Source organism: Panthera uncia (assembly GCF_023721935.1).
Source record: "Panthera uncia isolate 11264 chromosome B3 unlocalized genomic scaffold, Puncia_PCG_1.0 HiC_scaffold_1, whole genome shotgun sequence".
NCBI lineage: Eukaryota > Metazoa > Chordata > Mammalia > Carnivora > Felidae > Panthera > Panthera uncia.
Genome location: NW_026057582.1, coordinates 79,552,899 through 79,576,523, shown reverse-complemented (window position 1 = coordinate 79,576,523; position 23,625 = coordinate 79,552,899). Strand labels below are relative to the sequence as shown.

Sequence of the window (23,625 nt, the reverse complement as noted above, 5' to 3'; positions counted from 1 at the left end):
CAAAGATTGCATGATTCACATAGAAAACTTTGCCTAACAGAACTTTTTTCTTTCTTCCAAGTGTGTGTTGAGACTGTTAGATATCTCGCCCTGTGCTAGGCCCTAGGACTCAAAGAGAAATGTAGAGTTCTGTCTTTAAGAAACTTACAGTCTAGGGGGGCACCTGGGTGGCTCAGTCAGTTGAGCATCCAAATTCAGCTCAAGTCATGATCTCACAGTTCATGGGTTTGAGTCCCGCATTGGGCTCTATGCTGACAGCTTGGAGCCTGGAGCCTGCTTTGGATTCCATGTCTCCCTCTCTCTCTGCCCCTCCTCTGCTTTTACTCTACCTCACTTTCTCTCGAAAACAAACAACCATTAAAAATTAAAAAAAAAAAATTTACCGTCTATTGGAGGGACAAACATTACATTACAGTGTGATGCGTGTTAAGTTAGAAGTATGTATAGGGAATTTTAAGACCAGATAGAAGCAGCATCTAACCAATGGGAAGATTTGTAGAGGAGTTGGCACTGGAATCGAGTCTTGGAGAAGAAATTAGAGTAAAGAAAGAGGTGAGAAAGGCATATCAAGAGGGAATCGTATGTGCAAAGAAATAAAAGAGAGTGAAACAATAGGTCAGAGATCTAGTAGCTCACAGGGCCTTAGCGCAGAGGGTATGGGTAACTAGGAAGGCACAAGGCTTTTCTTCCCTCTTCTGATCTCTGCAGCCAATCTCACATCCTCCTTTGGCTTCAGTTATGCCTCCTCCATTTGCTGATGACTCGCAATTTCTATCTTCAGCCCAGAGTTGCTCTTGAACTTTAGACCTATATATCCAACTATCCATGGACATCTCCACATGTCTGGAGGCACCTCAAACTCCTAATTTTCACATCCAAGGATATACCTTCTCCTGTGTTCATTATTTTAGTAAAAGGGATCATTGTCCACTCAGTTGCTTGTGCTAGAAATTTAGGTTTACCCGTATTGCTCTTTTTTTTTTTTTTTTATTACTTCTATCCCCCAATCCAGTAAATTTCAGGGTCTCATAATTTTAACTCCTAAATGCATCTTTAATCCATATGCTTCTCTGTATCTCCATTGCCACCATTTTAGTCCAAGCTGCCATTATTTGGACTTGACGGTCAGGGGATCTGGAGTCAAGTCTTATCCCACCATATTCCTATTTAAAATTCTTCAATGGAAACTTATCATTCTTAGGATAAAGTCCAAATTTCTTACCATGTTCTAAACATTTGAGTGATTTCATGCCTATCCTTCTTGTCTCCAGCCCCACCTGGAATCCCCTCATTCTCTTTGATCCAATCACACTGCCCTTTTTTATGGTGCCTGGACAGTCTAGCCTCCTGCCCATCCTTGGGCTCTTGCATTTTGTTTTCTCAGTTTAGAAGGTTCTTCTCTCCACCACCCCTCACCTCTAACTGGGCTAACTGCTACTCATTCTTCAGTTCTCAGTTTGAGTGCCATTTTCACAAATGGTTTTTGTTTTGTTTTTACCATTTCCCCCTCCAGATTAGGCCAGATCCTCTATTCTCGTAATAACGTTTAAATTTTCTTTGTAGCACATCGCATTTACACTTAATAATTAATCCTGTAGCTCTTTGTTTAATGTATGTTTCTCCTGGACTATGCATTCCATAAGGACAAGGTCAGATATGTTTGGTTCACTATAGTATCTTCAATGTCTAATGAATTTTTTTTCGAAGGAAAACAAGATAAAAGGGAGGGTAGAGTTAAATAAGATAAGGCCTGTCCAATGAATTTAACGGTAAGAGGTCATGGGTGACCTTGGAGAAGGGAGTTTCAGTGAAATGATACAGGCAGATGGTCAACTAAAGTGGCTTAAGGAACAAAAGGGAAGTGAGAAAGTGGAGGCAGTGGGTGTAAACTAATATGAAGAATCCTACTCATAGGAAAAATAAAAACAATATGGTAATAGATAAAGGGAAGATGTAGGATCAAAGGATATTTTACTTTTAAAGATGAGAATGGAGCTTATTTGTATGGCTGAAGGGAAAGCAATAAAAGATGTACAGAACGACTGAGAGATTACATCTGTAGAAAAAAGTAGATATAATTTCATAAAGCAAAGTGGTAGTACAGGCTGGGGTCCAGAGCATAAGATATGTTTTGTACAAGTTAAAAGTCACCTCTTCACTAAGACTTGCAAAAAGAAAGGAAGTAAAGGCAAGTGTACGTGTGGATTAAATAGAGGTATTGGTTCTGCTCGATAGCCTGGATTTTCCTCCAGTTGTAGGAGGCTGTCAGAGAAAGAGGGTGGTGGGGAAAGAACATAAAGAGAGAGAGAGTAAAGCTTAGAATCACAGTTGAGGGGAGTGGGGAAGAAGCTGATCAGAATCAGGTGAAGAGCTTGCTGAAACTTGCCAACATCCACATGATTGTGTGATTTTTCTCTAGATGCGCCTCTGGCGTTTCAGTGGAGGAATGAGGTAAGTGGATTCTTCACAATCTGAGAGTTTGTAGGGAAAGAACAGGTAGGAAGTTGAGGCTAGAGCCTGGGGAGTATTTGAATTACTGAACCATTGGGTCTAAAATAAAGAAGGAAAGGACATAAGGTGCTGACTGGGAGTAAAGTCAGTGATACAAGGGTGGCATGTTTTCTTGGAAAAAACAACAGAGAGGTTCTGAGACTTAGGGGAATGTGGGCGAATGGACTGAGAACGTCACTACAGTGGGATTTCAGATGTAGAGGTGGAGGTTACTGAGGGATAAGAACATCCAAATCGGCAATAGGGGTAGATACCCTATGAGGCATCCTCAGGCCTGCCCCAAAGGCTATGACAGCATCCTCACTTCTTCTCTTCTCACTTCATGCTAGGAATCCATTTTATGCTCCTTGGGCCCAATCACTGAAAAAAAAAATGGCAAAGGAGAAAATAGTGATAGTGTTTATTCGTTAACTTGTCAATTTAATTCCATTCACTTTAACAATATTTAGCGTGTGGATACCAGGTGCCAAGGCATTGTTGTGTGGCGGAAGAGATTCAGATTTCATCTGAGGTACAGCATTCTGTTAACTTTGTGGAGAGTAGACCATGGTGGGGCGGGGCGGAACTTGGGGGTCAGGGGTATGGGGATTGACAAGACTAGAAGCAGCAACATTTGTGGTTTCACCGCTTTATGGCTCTATGACTTTGGGCCATTTATTTCACCTCTCTGTGACTTCCTTCCTCCCCCCATATAATGGAAACAACAATAGTACCCATTTTGTAGGTTTGGGAAATTATTTATTTATAATGATGCCTTACAGATTCCACAGCAGGAACAGGAAAGGTTAAAAAAAAAAAAATGAACCTGGAACACCTTGCAGGGCTAATTTGGGCACCAAAACAAAGTAATGGATCAAAATCTACTAAATAAGAATTCATGAGTCTATAATGTTAAATAGATAAATGAGAGAAAGCCCTTTTCTACAGCAGTATGTCAACTGGTCAAGACAGGAGGACTGATGAAATTCTTCAAAACATCATTTTGCAACTATCACAGAAAAAATGTATTCAGTCAAGAATCATCAACACTAATTGAGGAAAGTTGATGAAGAACAGGATATTTATATTATATTGAAGGGTCTCACTGTAAATTACTTAGTTATTACAAAAGGAAAAGTATTAGCTATACAGTGGGGAAAACAGACAATACCTTAGCTAAGTGATCAAAGCTAACATGACCAGACAAGGTGATTTGTCTCCAACATGAAACCGTGAAAAGGACACAACGTCATTCCTTGGTATTCCAACTCCAACAGCACAATCTGAAAGTAGTCGTCTGACACATCAAACAAACACATATCGAGGGACATTCCAGAAATAAGTTAACTGGCCTGCATTATTCAAAGGAAAGTCTACCTAACTGTTCCACATCCAGGATACCTATGATTCATGATCCTAGACTACTAAACTCTGTACTGGGGGGTGGAGGTGGGGAATGTTATAAAGGTCACTGTTGGGACAGTAAATGAAATTGGAATGCAGACTTTAGATAAAAGGATTGTGTCGACGTTAAATTTTCTCAATTTTATGACTATACTAAAGTTATATAAGAAAATACACACCGAATGGGTAAAGTAGCGTGATGTATGCAACCAACTCTTGACTGTTTAGAAGAAACTATGCAGAAGGAGAGAGAGAATGCCAAGGCACACGTTGCAAAATTACATAAAAATTGGTGAATATCAGGAAAGGATGTCCAAGGTATCTGCGTTTTTCTTGCAAATTTTCCACAAGTTTGAAATTTAAAAAAAAAATGTTTTTGAAAGGAGTGTGAAAGACAAAACAAAAAAAGCCTGACCCCAACGAAAGCTCCCAAAGGTAACTATCACCACCACCACCATCATCGCTACCACCAGTTGGGAAACTCTTGCAGTGTTTGAAGTAAGAGGTGATAGAGGGCTTCATCTCCATCAACAGACTTTGGAAGTAGGGATGAAGTAGACAGGAAATACTCAAGCTAGCTGCATCAGGAATTCTGGCAATAATATGGGGAATGCTCCATAATAAGGAACACTTTGAGTGCCACAGGCCACTCAAAATAGGGTACATCACAGCCCCTGGGCAATTTTTACTATGCAGAATGAACTTTCTGTGGTATCGTCCTCAGGTGTGCCAAGCATTCCACCCAACTAAGTGCCATTGGCCTCTGAGCTCTATGACTCTATGCCTCTAGAGAGAAAAGGCTAGTTCAGTTTCATACAGACAAAACTCTTCTTTTACCAGTCTTTCCTTTTCTTGGGAAGAAATGAGAGGAAGGAGGAGGTCGACAGAAGAACAATGAGAATTGGAAGGAAGTTCCCGGGAAGGAAGTCCTAAATGACATCGCCCTTTTCTATTTCCGCAATCTTTTCCTGGCTGCCAATCACTTAGCCCCAGTTGTCTGTGCCTAACCTTACCCCTACCACTAGAAGAAGGTGGGGTAGCTCACCTCCTCTTTCAGGTTTACTTTTTTGTTAATGTTTATTTTTACTTTATTTTGTTTCAATGTTTCTTATTCTTATTTATTTCTGAGGGAGAGAGAGAGAGAGAGGGAGACAGGGGATCCAAATCGGGGTCCCCACTGACTAGGTGAGATCATGACCTGTGCTGAAGTCAGAAGCTTTAACTGGCTGAGCCGCCCATGCGTCCCTCTCTCAGGTTTACTTTTAAAAGTCCTGTGGTTCAAGAGCAACACAGTGACTCATCTGTGGCCAGAAAGCTGTAGCCAGCTGAGCACACATGCGTGAGACTGGTGGAGAGTTGTTCGAATGGATTATACCATCTCAAAGCATTGGTTAGTTGATAAAAGCTTGTTTGAGCAAACTGAGTTTTATTGGAGATACTACTACTTAAAGCCTCCCGTATTTCTTGTTTACTGACAGAATAAAGCCCAAGATGACTTTCTACCACCTTGAATTATTCCACTTCCCCAAACCTTCTACACACTGATAGTCAAATTCCACTGGACAGCTCATCAGACCACCAAATATGCCGTTTTCCCTCTCCTGTGGCTTTGCTCATTCTATGGTCTAAATCAGAAACGCCTAGGTCCACCACTGGGCCAAGTATGAGAATCAGTTCAAATGCCACCTACTTCTTCTGGACATTCTCCATGATACTGCTAAGCAGAATGGAAATACATTAATTCTCCCTTGGGTTTATACAAAGTATTTTCCCCAAATCTACACAAATATAGTGTCATTCAAATTTGACTTGAATATTACAACTTCTTTAAATTCCCTTTCAGTCATTTTTTTCTATGCTTAGGTCTTGAACAGACTTTAGGAACTAGAAATGGAAATATGACAGGAGTGAGAAAGTTCTTAGATGCTTGTTAGAGAGGGAGATGAAAGAAACTGGAGATTAAAGATACTTGTTATCCATGAGGCCTGGTGTAAGATTGTAGAAGGAAAAAAAAAAAAAAAAAAAAGGAATCTAATACTGATGTATGCCGGTCATTTTACTTTTGGAAATTTAGGCTCCTTGTACAACATTAATTTTTATGTCCTATTAAGTAGAGATAATACGGCTTTGTCTATAAAAAACTTTATCACTGGGTTATTTACCTCTTCTTTTCTTTCAGAAACTGTTGTCTTTCCAACTCCATCTTTAGACACAAATGGTCAGCTGAGTGACATCATTAATAGAAGTATCTATTTCAGAAGCTCTACTTCTGGAAGTGGAATTAAAAAGGAGGTGTAACCCAGAGTTTAAGATACCCACTGATAATGAGGGTATTTGAGTGATGGTAATTGGCGAGGAGAAAACCTTAAAGATCTATCTAGAGACCAACCCTCACACTCCAGGCATGTTGCCAGATAAAGACTAAAAACAGCATGTGAGATGGCAAGAAAAATATGCTCCTTGGTTTCTTCATTGCCATAAAAGCCATTGGGAAGAACTTAAAGAGATCTGCCATTCCTGAATGGTAACACTAGACTTCTTGTTCTGTGACCGAACACTTTTGCCATAGAGACATGGAGACAAGGAATATCATCTTCAATAAGGTGTAGCCCTCCAGTCTGTGGCCACAGTCAGCACAGAAAGTAAGGTTGCAGAATGGCCATCCCTTTAAATTCAACGCTGCTCTTGGAACCAGATCAGTAATTCGACAACATTGTTTCTTTCTTTTAGACTAAGATAGGAAACCTCTTTAACCTTGAGGATGACAGTTTCATCAGCCATATGTGCCTGATTTTTGTACACCCACACAGGATTTGGTCGTACACAATCAACTCACAGAATATAGCCATAGCTTCTTGCTTCGAGAAATGTCTATCAGTTTAATGATTAAAACCCGTTTAATGTCGGTGTCTTTGGGGGTGGAATTTTCAAGATGGCACGAGCCAATCCACACTGTCAAACTGTGTCATCCCAAACCTGAGACAATGAGTACATTACACTGGTTCAGTCAGTGAACAGATCAGCTAAAATGGTTGCAGGACTGAACAAAATTTGACGAATCTGGCACAACTGACACATTGAAGGAAATTGAAAGTAAGTAGATGGTACTTATCTAGGAGACAGGAGTGTTTCCTTTTCTGTAAAACGGGCACATTAATACTTTGCCCAGATGGTTTGTAGTCAAGGTTAGAAATAATGCGTATCGGGGCGCCTGGGTGGCTCAGTCGGTTGAGTGTCCGACTTCGGCTCAGGTCATGATCTCACAGTTCGTGGGTTTGAGGCCCGCATCAGGCTCTGTGCTGACCGCTTGCTCAGAGCCTGGAGCCTGCTTCAGATTCTGTGTCTCCTACTCTCTCTGCTCCTCCCCCATTCATGCTTTGTCTCACTCTGTTTCTCAAAAATAAATAAATGTAAAAAAAAAATTTTTTTTTTAAAAAGAAATAATGTGTATCAAGTACCCAGCATGTAGCAGGTAGTTAGTAAATGGTTGCTATATTATTATTATCGTTATATTAAAATTTCCAGTTACTTTGAAACAATTAAGCAATTAGTTACTGGTCTATGAAGATTTGTTTTTAAAGCTCTAATGCTGTTCGATTACTCCAAGTTAGATTCATCCAAGTTGTTAAGCAGCTTGCATAGAAAGCCAGTCATGTATTTTAGTGTATTATTTATCCGCCTTTACTCTTAATACCTAACCTTTTAGTTGCGTCTGTCTTAGGAGTTGTTTTTTAATAATTGGCTGATCTAACTGGTATTCTGCTAATAGTAAAAACTAAGAAAGAGAATAATAATGATTGTTGGAGGAAGGAGTAGGCTGTTGCTGCTAGCTCAACATTTTATAAAATGGATGGCAAATAAAATAAAGGCAGTGTTCTCATACGGCAGAATCCCCTATACATTAAGAACACCGGCAGTATAAAGATTGTGAGCAAAAAGGCAATAAATATGTCAAAAGAAACTTTAGAAACGATTTTTTTTTGCAAGCTAAGAAATTGCCGCATAACTTGGAGACCATCTATGTACTAATGCATTTGTCTTTCTGACCTTCTCATCTTGATTAGTTTTTCAATGCCATTGGCATCTTTGAGGCTACAATTTGGTGGAGATTCAGGATTGCAGCTGTGCTGTCAAAGGGTCATTCTTTCTGGTAATAGGGTAGCTAGTGGTTCCTGGGAGAGAGGAGCAAACAATCAGGTCTCGAAAGCTGAATCACACCGAAGTCAAGAGGAGGTCCTTGGCCGAAGTCCAGCTCTTTTTTCTCCAAGCCTTTGTCATCACCGCAATGAAGAAGACAAGGGTCGGGTTTGCACCTACAGCCATAAAGTGGGGACCCAATTAGCAAAGCAACACAGCCACTGAAACTGCAGACCGGGATGGATTTGGGAACTGTTTTTGAGAGCACTTTGTTTTTTCATTTGCCACGCTGTTGAGTTACATGTTAAAGGATGTAGGTCCCCTTAAAAAGAAGCACACTGCTTATTTTGAAGCAAATTCTTATCAAATGACTATGCTTCAAAACATTTCTTAATTTCAATGTGAAGTGAAGTCATTTGAGTTTGAAGCATATGCCTTTGCTAAATTGTTGCCAAAAAAGAAAAAAAAAAAGAAAGAAAAAAAGGCAACTTTTTGCATTCGCTGCTTGTAAAACTGTTGATTCAACATGTGATGGAAAGTTTAAGTCCTGACAGTAAAGCTGATTTCCTGTGGCCTGAAGTGACCTTCACTCATTATGATTCATGAGTTTTCACTTCATAAAGCCAGAGGTAAACTTGACTAATTGTTACATTTCGTCCAAATGGTGACGAGCCCCTTGAGTTGTATCTGTAAATTTAAACCTAAATCAAAACGTCAATAACTTCACAGCAAGTCATTTAAAAGTAGGGGATGCATGTTCATGTGTATCACGTGATGTTAGATGAAGTATATGCAAAATATTATTTGAGGAGAACCCATCTCTATCCACGTGCAATTCTCAAGCTCATGTATTATCCATGCACTAAATTTTCGTCGACATATACTACCTAAACCAGGCTTTGGGGTTTATGGGACAGTTTACTCCTTGATTTTTCCTATCTTGGAGGTAAAGTTTGGATTCTTTTCTTAACGTCTTATTATTTTTCTTAATGGCTAATATGTTGACATGGAAAGAAACAGCAGGAAAGGATATACCATGAGGGTAAAGACGTCTTTCCATTCCCAACCCCCAGTGCCATTTTCTCCCTCTAATGCGATTGTTAGCATTTTTAATATATCATTATGAATGTATTCTTTGCATATTTGAGTGTCTATTTCTATATCTCCACCACTCTTTTTATTAGCATATTTGGGTCCCAATAGGAAACAGAAGGCACACTCCAATTTGGAAAACTAGACCACAGTTTCCCCAGATATACGTGTTACAATATAGCGGAGTCACAAGGAGTTAGCTCAGTAATGCAGGATGGAAGCAGTGGAACTGTTCTACCCCTTAAGCTCAAAGAAAGGAGGAAAGCGAGTCGGTACTTGAACTTAGAAGGAAGCGCTCATGTAGGGGAGGAGCAGTGATGCAGCTAGTCTAAGACAGGAAAGGAATGAACACTCAGATCTTGTTCTCCTTTCCTTTCATCTCATGCTGAGGTTCCCCACTGGCCAAATACAACCAGCAGCCAGAGGACCTGGGAGCCCAGTGATACAATCAATACAGGTTCATTTCCAAGGGCAACGGATGGACCAGAGAAGAGTGGAGAGTAGACCACGATGGGCAAGTGGAAGAAATCTGCCATTCAACTCTTGTGCTTCTTGCTTTTTACAGCTAACAATTTACGTTGGAGATCATTCCATGTATGAGCACATATAGATCTCCCCTATCCTTTTGAAGGAGGTAATCACTGCATGGATGAAATGTAATTTATATAATTGGTCTTCTATTGCTAAACATTTAGATTGATTTCCTGTCTTTTGTGAACACAAACACTGCAACAAATATGCTTGTACATATGTCTTCATGTACATGTGTGCTCTATCTGTTGTATAAATTCCTAAAATGGAATTACTTCCTAATTTAGGGTATCAAAGTAGATTTTGGGAGTTTATTTCTCCAAATAGCAAAACCGAAATAAAATCATTGACATATTTGGGCATAAAGTTGTCAAAAATTTGTTTTGAGTCTTTATTGCCCCCAAATCTAAATTCCTTATTGCCTAAAAGTCCAAATTCTTCTTAATTTGTAGAATTATAGAATCATGTAGACGTTAAGAACATTTACCCAGAGGCTGGTGAGCCTGTGTTGGAAATCTGGCTGTGATGCACGACCTTGGGCAAGTTTTACAGCCTCTGATTGATCTACTAGACGACACTTACATGCCTTCTAGAAAATTAGGTAAAATCTACTCTTAGATCTTCACATGCAATCATTCGGTGACTGCCCTCTGGACCTTTTTCAAGCTCCAACATAGCTTTCTTACAAAGATGTGAGACCACACTGCAAAAACGTGTTCCTGGTTCAGATGATTGGTGATATGGCTTAGAGAGGTGAAAAGGTTTTACTTCTTCCTGATCATACTGAATATTGTATGCATCTCATTTGCTATGGTCTCTAATCAATAACTGATACATTGCATGTGAGAACTCAAAGTTGACTAAGGTTACTTGACAATGGGGATTCCACTGACTGTAAAAGGCGGTGAGGGGAGTGGATGTTGGGAAAAGAAGGAATAGTGGAGGCTGGTATTAGTGTTCTCATTTACTCTGAACCTCTCAAATTACATTAGGTTGACTAAGGAGCTAGAAAATGGTTAGTAACAACAGAGATGAAATCAACCCTCCACAGGATTGTTATTGAGTTTCCAGATGGACTCCTCAGTTGAAACAATAATTCTGTTGTAGAGCCAACATTTTAACAAGAATATCAGAAATATAAAGAAGAAAATAATATGCCTTCACTTTAACAAGTGACCTGTTTTTATTTTTGGTATTGTTTTTCCCATCCCTGTCCATAGACACATTATCATTTACAATAGATAACATCCTATTGAAAGTAACTCTTTAAACATGATTTGGATTTCTCGTAACAAGTTTATTTCCTAATTAAAATCAGCTTGGCTTTTCAAGATTAAAAAGAAATAGTTTTTTGTTTGTTTGTTTTTTTTTTCCGAGAAGGGTATAAGTCGATTGATTTCTATGATTACTGGATTTCTAGTCACTAGCTACCAAATTAATTAGTATGTACTCCTGTATATACATAACAATGTACAGTTATCTCTGATTTCATTGTATTAGTCCAGATACAGTCTCTGCCTCCAGCCTCAGTCATGAAGGTTACTGGCCGAGGAGGTAGAGGACAGGTCAACCTGGAACAAAGAGGCCCCTGATAAGCTTGGAGTCTCAAACTGACCTCCTCAACAATGAAAGTTCAAGTATTGCCCAGAGTCAGAAAATCATTTTCTAAATGACTTTATCTCCCTATTTAGCATATTCCAACCCAGCTTGGAAGGTTCTCTTTAGAGTGTATGCCACAGTGCCTAGCCCTAGCCCGTGGCAGCGTAGAAGATGTGACTTTTGTCCTAAGGGACTAGGTAGGTAAAAAGGATGAGCAAGAGCCTGAGAAGATCACCTATCAGGATTATTGTTCTCTCCTCTCCTTACCCATTGCCCACCCCAGTTATAACCAGAAGACAAACTGAAATAAGAGGAATGTTGTAGTCAATAGTCTGGGAGCCTACGGAGTTAAGATATTAAGATTCCATAACATTTCTTCTGTCTTATTTCTCTGGCAAGATAAATTTTACTTAGGACAGTTCTTTTGGGGGTTCGGTGAGGTAAGTAATCAACTAACAAACCAGAACCCTAACTGGCTAGTGCTAGACAAATGCCCTGTTTTTTTGTTCATATTAAGAATTTCTCTCTCTCTCTGGTTTTAATGTTAAAAGAGCTTAATTAGCGGTTACTGGAGGGGAGTAATTTACTGTGACAAATATATAAATTCTCTGGTGCTGCTTTCTTTAAAAACAGAATCATTTTCTTTCTTTAAAAAATGCTGTGAGATCATTTCTTATGATGCCATACAGATGTTTTCAAGCTTTTGTTTTCATTTTTATCATATCATTTCTAGTCTTTCCCTCAACCTTCACTGATAGTTATTCTTGAAAATTTTCATGGCTCTTTTGGCCCTTTGCTCTTTGGATTTTGGGCTTGAGGGAAAATTGACATTTTCATTATATTGAGGCTGCCCTTCTACGACCATGGAATAGCTCTTCATCCATTTAGGTCTTCCTGTATGTCCTCAGTCATATCTTGTAATTTTCTCCATACGAGTTTGCATATTTGAGTAATTTATTTATATTTTACTTTTATATTGCTAGAAAATTTATGTTTCTAATTTTTTAAAAGTTTTTTTTTTTTTTTGAGAGAGACAGAGGCAGTGCAAGTGGGGGAGGGGTAGAGAGAAAGGAAAAGAAGAGAGAGCATCTCAAACAGGCTCTGTGCTGCCAGTGCAAAGCCTGATGCGGAGCTCCAACTCCCGAAGCCTTGAGATCATGACTGGAGCTGAAACCGAGAGTTGGACGCTTAACTGACTGAGCCACCCAGGTGCCTGTCTAATTTTTAAGATCAACGTGGTTGGGGTATAATTTTTACAATAAAAACGGACCCAATCTTAAGTGTATAGTTTGAGGAGTTTGGGCAAATGTATACATCCATATAATTACCACTCTAAGCAAGATATAGACCAATTCCTTCAGGCTCATTTATGATCAAAACTAACACCAAATCTCAGCCAGAGGCAAACACTAGTCTTCTTGTCACTTTAGATTTGTCTTGTCTGTTCTAGATTTTCATAAAAATGCAATCATATTGTATGCATTCTGTTTCTGGCTTCTTTGCTTAGCAAAATACTTTTAAATTCACCCATGTTATTGGGTGTATGGATAGCCAGTTCCTTTTTATTGCTGAGTACTATTCATTGTATAGATATACCATTATTTGTCTATCCATTTAATTGGTGATGGAAATTTGAGTGTTTCCATTTTGGAGCTATTAAGAATAAAGTTGCTATAAACACTTGTGTACAAGACTTTTTGTGGACATCTGGCCCTAATTTTAAGTTCAGAGCAGAATCATATAAACAATCATTAATGTGAAACAGACCTGAGTTCTGTTAATCATAACATCATAATGTGCCTTGGTGTAATTTTTTATTGTTTATTTTGCCTTGGGTCTATTGAGCTTGTTTGGATCTCGAGTTCTCTCTCCATTTTTCAACAAAATTGGAAAATTTTCAGCCAAGTGTTTCTTCTCCCTCTCCACTTTCCCCTCTTCAAGATCTCCAATTACCCATATGTTAGACCTCTAAATTGCCCCACAGGTTATGGAGGCTCTGTTTAATTTTTTTTTACCATCTTTTCTTCTGTGCTTTAATTTGGATAATTTATATCCTATTTTTCGAGCTTACTGATGTTTTCTTTCAGAGTATGAAATCTGCTGGTAAGTTCATCCAGTCAATTTTCCCCTTCAGTTATTTCATTTTTCAGCTCTATGTTTTTACTTCCTTATTTCTTTAACAGGAGAAAGTAAAATATGGTTTCCGTATGTATGGGGCATCCACACAGGCATGAAATTCCAAAGACAATCAGGCAACATGAGGCTAACATAATATCCTGAGCTAAGGAGAGGGGTAGGGGTGTGAACAGACAAAGGGGAAGAAGACCCTTAGCAGGAAGGTGAGAGGAGATATTTGGGAAGTACAGGTGTCCCTGTTATGCAGATAGTTTCTTAGGTAAAGAGGAATCTCTGTTTAATGGCACTTTCCTGGGTGCTATAGGCTCTCCTTTCCCATGCAGATTTAGGTAGTTGAGGAGGAGGTAAAGAACTTTTCCTCAATCTCCTGGGTTTTGATCACTTTTAACTCAAAATAATTTTCATGCCAAAGGGGCCCATTGTGGGGTTCCCTTGGCCCTTACATTTACCTCCTCTAAAACTTCCTTGTAGTTTCTCACATTAAAAGTTGAGTTTGTAGATTGTTCTGTCTTGTTGAACCCATCTCTTAGCCCTGCCAGGAGGGAAACTTCTACTTAATTTTTTAAAAAAAATATATTTTATCTTCATATTATGTTCATGTTTTCCTTTAAATTCTTGAATATATGTACAATAGCTGTTTTTTAAAATATTTTTAATGTTTATTTACGTTTGAAACAGATGGAGACCGAATGTGAGTGGGTTGGGGGCAGAGAAAGAAAGACACACAGAATCTGAAGCAGGCTCCAGGCTCTGAACTGTCAGCACAGAGCCTGACGTGGGGCTTGAACTCACGACCTGTGAGATCATGACCTGAGCCGAAGCCGGATGCTCAACCGAATGAGCCACCCGGGCGCCCCAATGTACAATAGCTGTTTTTAAGTCCTTTCGCTAATTCTATCATCTCTGTCATTTTTGGATTGTTTGTACCGAATTCATGTTCTCCCTGTTTTGTGACAGTCTTCTGCTTTTTGTCATGTCTAGTATTTTTGGTTTATTTGTGTGCCAGATATTGTTTTTCTTTAAAGAATAGTGTACAAACACACATTTTCCCCCCAAATCATTTATACAACAGCATGATCCTCTTGAGGCTTGTTTTTAAGCTTTGTAAGGGTAGCTCTAGAGTATTTATACTCTAAGGCTAACTCAACCTTACTGATAAGGAATAATCCTTCTGGGGTCTCTAATGAATGTTCTGGGTGTTCAAAGAGGTCTCTCCCTTCTGTTTAGAATTCATTGGTCTCTCAGCCCTTTGTGAGTTCTGAGAATTTTTCAGCTTATAGCTTCTTGGTATTCTTGGGTGACTCTTTACCCAACCTCGTGAATCCTTATCCTATGACTATAAACAGATCGGTATTTAGCCAAAGACTCAGGAGGACTTCTATGCAGATATCTGGAACTTCATTCTGTTAGTATAGTGAAATACATTAACAGATTTTCAAACGTTAAATCATGCTTGCATTTTGGGGATAAGCTCCAGTAGTTCATAGTATCTTTTCTCTCCTGCATTTGGTATGCTACAGTTTTCTTTAGGACTTTTCCACCGGTGTTCATCAGTGACACAGACTTATAAATTTCCCTTATCATACTCTTATCTACTTTTGGCACATAAGTTATATTAGACTTGTAAGTTGAAGTACTTTTTCTCTTTTTCTATTTTGTGTAGGAAAGGGATTATATGTTTTTTGGTAAAACTATCTGATTTTGTTTTCATCTTTAAGTAAAATTCAAATAGCTAGTTCGATTTCTTTAACTTCCAAATTGATGAGTCTTTAATACATATATATATATATATATCCATATATATCTCCATATATGTATTTTTTTAAGTATACATTCTGATAAGTTTTTACTTATGTATACATATATAACATGATATATATGATATCTACAAATATTTGAGTGTATGTATAGTGTATGTGTGTGTGTGTGTGTGTGTGTGTGTGTATCAAGACAAAGAAATGGAGAGAGAGAGAAGAAAGAGAAATATTCTATCACCCAGATAAAGACTTAGAACGTTTCTACTACTTAGAAGCTTTCTTTGCATTGTTTCTCAGTTAATACCTTACCCCAGAAATAAGTATTATTCTGGTTTATGTCTCTGTAGATTAGTTTTTTTCTTAAAATTCTTATAAAGGTAATAATATAGTATATATATATATATTTTCTTTTTTTAATGTTTATTTTTGAGAGAGAGAGTACGAGTGGGAGATGGAGACAGAGGATCTGATGTGGGCTCCGCACTGACAACGGAGAGCCTGATGCGAGGGTCAAACCCACAAACCCTGAGATCATGACCTGAGCTGAAGTTGGACACCCAACTAACTGACTGAGCCACCGGGTGCCCCTGTAATATATAGATTTTATGTTTGGCTTCTTTTACTTCACATAATGCCCATGAGATTTATCCATGTCCTTCTTTATACCAGAAATTCATTCCCTTTGCTCTTCTATAATATCGCATTGTATAAATGTAACACAATTCATCTATTCTCTTGTTGATGGACATTTGGATTGTTTTTGTTTGGAGTTGCTGTCAATAAAACTTCCACATGCATTCTCCTAGATCTATTATGGTAAATATATGCATTCATTTCTCTTAGGTATATACTTAGGAGTGGAAATATTGAGTCATAGGGGAGACATATACCTAACTTTAGGAGGTCCTGCCAGTTTTCAAAATGGTTTCAACAGTTTGCACTCCCACCAGCAATAGGAAGGTAATAATGCCTCAAAATTCTTGCTAACACTCATAATGTCAATCTTTTTTAATATTAGCCATTTTTGTGGGTATTAGTATCTTACTCTGGTTTTGCATTTCCCTGATAAGTAATGACCTCAGGTACTTTTTTATATTTATTGTTCGTTTGAATAATCCTTTTCTGGAAGTATTTCTTTATGCATAGGAATTGTTTTGTTACTAGTTTCCAACTAAACTTGAGAGAACTCTTTTAATGCCTATATTTTCATATTTATGGAAAATTGCTTTATGGCATTCTTTGGTAAATGTGTTTATAAATTATGTGGTCTTATTGTTGGGTGGTTCAAATTTTTTACATCTTAAGTAATTTTTCTTTTTAAAAAAATTTTTTTAATCTATCACTGAGAGAGGTATGTTGAAATCTTCCACTATGTTTATGAATTTGTCAACTTTTTGTAATTCAGTCCATTTTTTGCTTTATATAATTTGAGATTATTTGTTAAATAATGAATATATATTTTGACTAGTTACACCTTTCTGGTGAAGTTTTCTTTTTATTATTTGGTCACCTTCTTTATTCCTAATAATGCTTTTTTAAAAAAAAATGTTTTATTTATTTTTGAGAGAGAGAAACAAAGAGAATGTGAGTGGGGGAGGGGCAGAGGATCTGAAGCCAGCTCTGTGCTGACAACAGTGAGCCTGATGCAGGTTTGAATTCACAAACTATGAAATTAACTGAGCTGCAGTTGGACACTCAACCGACTAAGCCACCCAGGCACCCCCCTAATAATGCTTTATATTTGGTGTTATTAAAGATATATTCACTCACATTACTTTGGTTAGTATTCGCATGGTGTATTTTTTCATCCTTGCACTCACAACCTTTCTACGCCCTTGTGTTTTAAACATCCCACTTTGTAAATAGCATAGAGGTTTTTTTTTTTTTTAAATTGCTTTGTAATTAAACCTGTCATTAGTCTTTTTTTTTAAATTTTTTTTAACGTTTATTTATTTTTTGAGACAGAGAGAGACAGAGCATGAACAGGGGAGGGGCAGACAGGGGAGGGGCATGACAGGAGAGGGGCAGAGAGAGAGGGAGACACAGAATCTGAAACAGGCTCCAGGCTCTGAGCTGTCAGCACAGAGCCCGACGCAGGGCTCAAACTCACGGACCATGAGATCATGACCTGAGCTGAAGTCGGACGCTTAACCACCGAGCCACCCAGGCGCCCCATGTCATTAGTCTTTTAACTGGAGAGTTTTATATGGTTTCTGAACATGTTTGGCCATCTTTTCATAAGTTAAAACCCTAGCAGGAAGCACATGGCACCATAGCAGGGTCAGGAAGGTTTAAAAAAAAACCAAAAAACTATATACAAAGTTGTGCTCAGGACATAGGGAAACCAAAAACAAAGTACTCCAGATCCAGTAATGACTAGGTTCATTTCCATCATAAGGACTGAAGGAATGAGAGGAAGTGGGTATTGGGACCTAGAGACCGGGCAGGCCACATGTAGACTGACTTTATAGGAACTGAAACCCCTGGTTGAGGGATTCAGCCAGCCTCATGTAACGTGCAGTGAGAAAGCTGGGGAAATCAATACCTGATCTTATTCTCCTTCTGCTTTCTGATTTTCTGCTATTCCTCCCCTTTGGCTCAACCCAAACAGAATCCAGAGAGGAAGGAATTCTCCAGATTTCGTCCAGAGAAGTCAGTCTCTCAGGGCCTAGAGCAGGGTAGAATATTATGTATGTATGTATGTATGTATGTATGTATGTATGTATGTATCTATCTATCTATCTATCTATCGAGGGAGAGCACATAGGACAGCAAGATCATGTGTGCTGAGGGAGAGCACATGAGCGCAAATCTGGAAAGCCAAAACAGATATCCAGCACACTTTCCTCCTCTCTTAATTTGTATTCTTTCTTGTTTCAAGTTTTTAAAAAAAATGTTTATTCATTTTTGAGAGAGCGCGGGGGACAGAGAATCCAAAGCAGGCTCTGCACTGAAAGCAGTGAGCCTGATGTGGAGCTTGAGCTCACTAACCATGAAATCATGTCTTGAGCCAAAGCTGGGCACTCAACCAACTGAGCCACCCAGGTGCCCCTATCCATTCACCTGTTGATGGACATTTTTGGTTGTTTCCAGTTTGGGGCTATTACACATAAAACTAAGAACATTTGCTTACTAGTCTTTGTATGAATATATGCACTCATTTCTCTAGTTTACATACCTGGAGCTGGGTCATATAGTAGTTATATGTTTAACTTTTCAAGTAACTGCCAAGTTCCCACCAGCAGTGTATGAGAGTTTCAGTTTCTCCACATCCTCCGTCAACACTTGGTGTGGTCCATCTTTTTAAATTTTAGCCATTTGAATACAGGGCAATAGCATCTTATGTGATTTTGATTTGCCTTTCTCTAATTTCTAGTAATGTTGAGTATCTTTTCATGTATTTGCTTACAATTCATGTATCTTCTTTGGTGAAGTATCCAAATCATTTGCCCATTTTCAAAATTTGATTGTTTTCTTATTATTCAGATTTAAGAACTCTTTATATTTTATGGACATGGGTTCTGTTAGTAGATGTATGACTTACAAATATTTTTTTTCTAGACTGTGGTTTTTTAATGTCTTAACAGTGTCTTTATAAGAACAGAAGTTTATAGTTTCTATGAAATTCAATTTTTCAGCTTTTCTTTTATGGATCATGATTTCCATGTCATATAAAAATTTTTCTCTTGTTTTTCTCTAGAAATGTTATGGCTTTAGATTTTACATTTAGGTTTATGATCGATCTTGAGTTAATTTTTTATACGATGCAAGGCATGAATTGGATTTTTTGAATGTGGATATAAAATTGCCCCAGCATCATTTGTTGAAATGACTATCTCCTCTCCAATCAATTGTCTGTGCACCTTTGTGAAAAATGTGCATTACTTCTGGTCTCTTTTCTGTTCCATTGATTTATCTATTTTGATGGCAGTACCACATTTTCTTGAGTACTGTAACTATAGTCAGTTTTGAAATCAGGCAGTGTTAGTCCTTCAGCTTTGTTTCTCTTTTTCAATGTTGTTTTAGCAAGGTCTTGCTTTTAGCATTTGTTAGTGGGAACAGAGTAGTGCTTAGTCTAGAGGTAATGATTCCCCACTAATGATGAAAGATCCTTCCAAAATATCTGTGAAACACATCATTAATTTTGCATTTCCAGTCTGGCTGTTGGATATATTAACTATTTCTAGCCCTGTATAAGCACCTGGTACTGTTTCCTGTAATAATTTTCAGATGATCCTTTTCCTAGCCTCACCCAGTTTCCTTATACACGTGCATTGATTAGTATTTTGCTGAAAACCCAGGGCACCCTCTGTTCATCTCGAGTTCTCTCTCGAAACCACTCTCACTTCTCTGGGCCTTGGTCCTGTGAACTCTAGCTCCCTCAGACTCTCATTTCTGAGTCTGCTGGGCTGTATGTACCTGAACTCCATTTCCCTACATGGCACCTGGAAACCTCTCAAGGCACTAAGCTGGACCAAGGGTAAGATGCACATAGTTTGTTTTATATTTCTCAGAGAGCACTCACCTTCATTGCCTGATATATAGAGACTTGAAATGATGGTTTCATTTGTTTACTTATTTGTTTAGTTGTTTCAGTCAGGATGATAAAATCTAGTCCCTGTTACTTTATCTTGGTTGGAAACAGAAATCCTCTTACTCTGTTTCTTTAGGATTCTTTTTATCTTTTTTTAGGTCACTTTATTGGGTTGATTACATTTTTAATTTTTTCCCTCTACCAATTTGGAATTAGTAGGCTTATTCCTAGTTTTGTGGTGTTTACCTTTAAACGTTTAACACATATGCATAAATTAAATAGTTCTAAGACTAACCCGTATCTTTACCTTCATCTGAGACAAAGATTTAATAAAACTTTAATTCTTCCCATTTTGTTAGATATTGTTGTGTAATAATTATACCTTTCTATTGTCACCCCCAAACTAATCATTGTTACTATTATTCTATCTGGTTGGCACTTACATAGAGTTGCCCACCTATTAATCGGTTTCCTTCTATGTTCAATTTCTAGTAGGGTTGTGCTAATAATAAATTGTTTTATATTTTCTAAAAATTTTCTTTTATCTTTATTAAGTAATTGTTATCCAGGTGTGTTTAGGTTAATTTATGCTGCTCGAGAGTCATTGTGATTCCTGAGTTTAATTGTTCCATTCTAGAATTCTCTTGATACTGTAACTTGAAATATTGTCCCTGTCATATACTCTGGATTTGTTCTATTAGGCAAGTTTCAGAAATTTTCATTTTGTCCTCCATGTCTCTTAATATCTCTTTTATTTTTTCTAACTCCTTATTTCTGTTCCCTTTGAGTAATTTTTTCGGTCCTACTTACTTTCTCTTCACATCTGCCTGGTATTTCTTGAAAGTTCTTTGAAATTATTTATTCAAAATAAAAATAAAACAGATAATTTATTCATTCCTCCTTTTACATTTAAAAAAAATTTTTTTAAGGCTTATTTATTTTTGAGATAGAGACGGAGCATGAGTGGGGGAGGGGCAAAGAGAGAAGTAGACACAGAATCAGAAGCAGGCTCCACGCTCTGAGCCGTCAGCAGAGCTCAACATGGGGCTCAAACTCACGAACCGTGAGATCATGACCTAAACCAAAGTCGGATGCTTGATCGAATGAGCCACCCAGGTGTCCCTCCACCTTTTACATTTTAAAACCACTTCAAGTACTTATTTAAAATTTGTATGATAATTTTCTTTGAAGTTTTTGAGATCTAATTCTGCTATTTGGCTGCCTACTCCATCAAAGAGTCATGGCAAATTGCTTCTTTTTGTATTTTGTCATTTTGGATGGTCATGTCATGTTAAATAGGGCTTTATTTGTGGAAACTCTACATCTGGAGTTGAGGGTTTGTTTGTCCAGAAAGGTTTTTCCTTTACTTCCTCCAGCTGGCCCAGTATCACCTACATAGAACAACTTTTTATATTATGTTCTTGATAAGATGCCCAGATCATGCATTATAAACTGTGTATGTGTAATAGAGTATAATATGTTATGTATATAGATGTATAGTAAGTATAAATATAGGATTATAGGATTATAGATACAAGTTCTCAAGGTAAATCTTTTTTACCCTTCCATCAACTATATTTTCCTAGCCAATATTTTAATTATGCTATTTTTTAATATATTCTAGAATTAAGAAATATCTCTTATTATGTCATTACTTTTATCCCATATTCCATACTCATTTGAAAAAAAAAATAAAGATTTCTTATTCCCTTGCTTCCAACAGATATTTTTTAGGTTTCTTTTTTCACAAATTACCTAGCCCCTCACAATTTGAAGATTTATCCAGCATAGGGTCAGCTCACAGTTACCATTTGAATCTTTACTTTTGGCCCCTTGGATATTCCTTACTTGTGAGCTTTGTCATTGTTTGAAAAGATGCGTGTAATTTTTTAGATGGGAAGGTATGTTAATTAGCTAATACTCTGTAACAAAAAAAATTTTGGTGCCATTCAACCATGAGCCTTTTTTTTCTGCCTCACATGTAAGACTCTTGAACCTACTCTGATCTATGTGTCTCTCAGAGCATGTACTCATGGCTCTGGCAGTCGTAGAGAGGTTTTTATTATATTACATTTATCTCTCCAATTAACAATGTGGTATTATCCCATTTATTCAATTCTTAATATTTTTTTCCACAAAATTGTCTTTTTGGAGGTCACATATCTTTTTGATAATGTTATTTTTTGCCTTCTCAAACTTTGATGTGCACCAGAATAACCAGAGAAGATTGTTAATTATAGAGACTTCTAGGCCTCATTGCAGACCTATTGAATCAGGATCCTCAGAGATGAAGAAGCACTAGAAACTGTATTTGTAACAAGCTTTCCAAGATGATTCTTCCAGAGGTAAAAGTTTAAGAACGCTTAAAGCAGATTGATTTTAGCCAACATTTGCGTTAGCATAAATCTTTGATGTCTCTAATCTACCTATTCTATACTCATTTACTTTAAGCAGTGTTTTCTCCCAAGATTTATCAGGAAGATTACTAAATAATAAGCCTTTAAAAGAGTACTTATAATATTAAATTTAAAACCAAAATAATGTAACTTTATATTTTGATATAGTTGATGACTTATAAAGGACTTCAGAAAATGGAGTTCAGATACTTGTTAGGTCCTCGGGGCATCTGGATACATTTGACGCATTCATTACTCAGTATCTTGAGTTGATCTGGTTAGTGAACTAACCACTTTTTCTAGTAGAATTCCTAAATTTCACTCCGGCCAATCCTGCCTTGTGTCCAGCTATAAAATGTCTGGTTAATGTGCTAATAATGCCAGAGAGCTCTTTATGTCTCTCCCTGACAAATTGCTTAGCACAATAAAAGTAGTTCCTTTTAGACTGTCAGCAAGAAATAGTGCTTTCTGTTCCTCAGTCTGATGGTTCATTTGGCTTATTATTTTAAATTGGGCATAATAAGCTTCCCAGGATGATTTTCCTTCAGCATTGACTGGTCTCTGCATTGGCTGATTACACAAATTGACCATATTGCCACTTGTTTCTGGTTCTTGAGGTTAGAAACTTGATTTGGGATTCCATGATGGAAAAGAATATTACAATACCCTGGCTTAAAAGAGGCTTCTTTCCTTGCTTGCTGGTTTTAGAGAGAGGTAAACAAAGTTGCCAGAAATTATCTTTTCTTTCTCAGGTTTTCTTCAGTGTTTATTATTCCTTTTATTAAACATTGTGATAATCAATACTTCTGTGCCTATTGAATTCTTGACATTTGTCCCTACTTACTGAATTTTAAAATTCACCATTTTTTGTTATTACTGTTTTATTTTTTAAGCAGAGGTGCTTTGAGCAGGTGAGTTTCCTTTTGTGAATCCTGGCTGACATCTGCCATTTAGCTTGAGATTTTTAGACTCATTCTATACCATTATCTACCTTGTTAACTGATTTGAAGTTACTTGAAATTTCTTTAGCTTCTGAGAATCAATGTTAGGCTTTGTTGCATCAAACTCAGAACATTTTGATCATTTACTCTGTTCATTCATATGTGTACATTTAACTATGTGGATCTCACAGTTAAAAAATTGAGTGTTCAGTTGAGGGGAGGTTTCCTTCTCTCTGTCCCTTTCCTAAAAGGACTGTTTCAGGGGCGCCTGGGTGGCGCAGTCGGTTAAGCGTCCGACTTCAGCCAGGTCACGATCTCGCGGTCCGTGAGTTCGAGCCCCGCGTCAGGCTCTGGGCTGATGGCTCGGAGCCCGGAGCCTGTTTCCGATTCTGTGTCTCCCTCTCTCTCTGCCCCTCCCCCGTTCATGCTCTGTCTCTCTCTGTCCCAAAAATAAATAAAAAACGTTGAAAAAAAATTAAAAAAAAAAAATAAATAAAAGGACTGTTTCAGTTAAGTACGATAGAAAACAATGTGTAGGGTACATACTTTTACTGCAACAAATAATATATTTGTCCTAATAGAAGTAGTAGATTCCAATTATGTAAACT

At 37.7% G+C, this 23,625-nt stretch overlaps 1 protein-coding gene across 1 annotated transcript in view; it reads right to left on the bottom strand.

Annotated features, from left to right (window-relative positions):
* Positions 1 to 994: 994 nt before the first annotated feature.
* The window catches only part of CDIN1 (CDAN1 interacting nuclease 1), a 274,081-nt gene continuing 251,450 nt past the window's right edge, over positions 995 to 23,625 (bottom strand). The window contains exon 11 of the mRNA XM_049613299.1: positions 995 to 2,871. Within this exon, the coding sequence (XP_049469256.1) occupies positions 2,850 to 2,871 (22 nt within the window). The 3' untranslated portion in view covers positions 995 to 2,849. The remainder of the gene's footprint in view (positions 2,872 to 23,625) is intronic.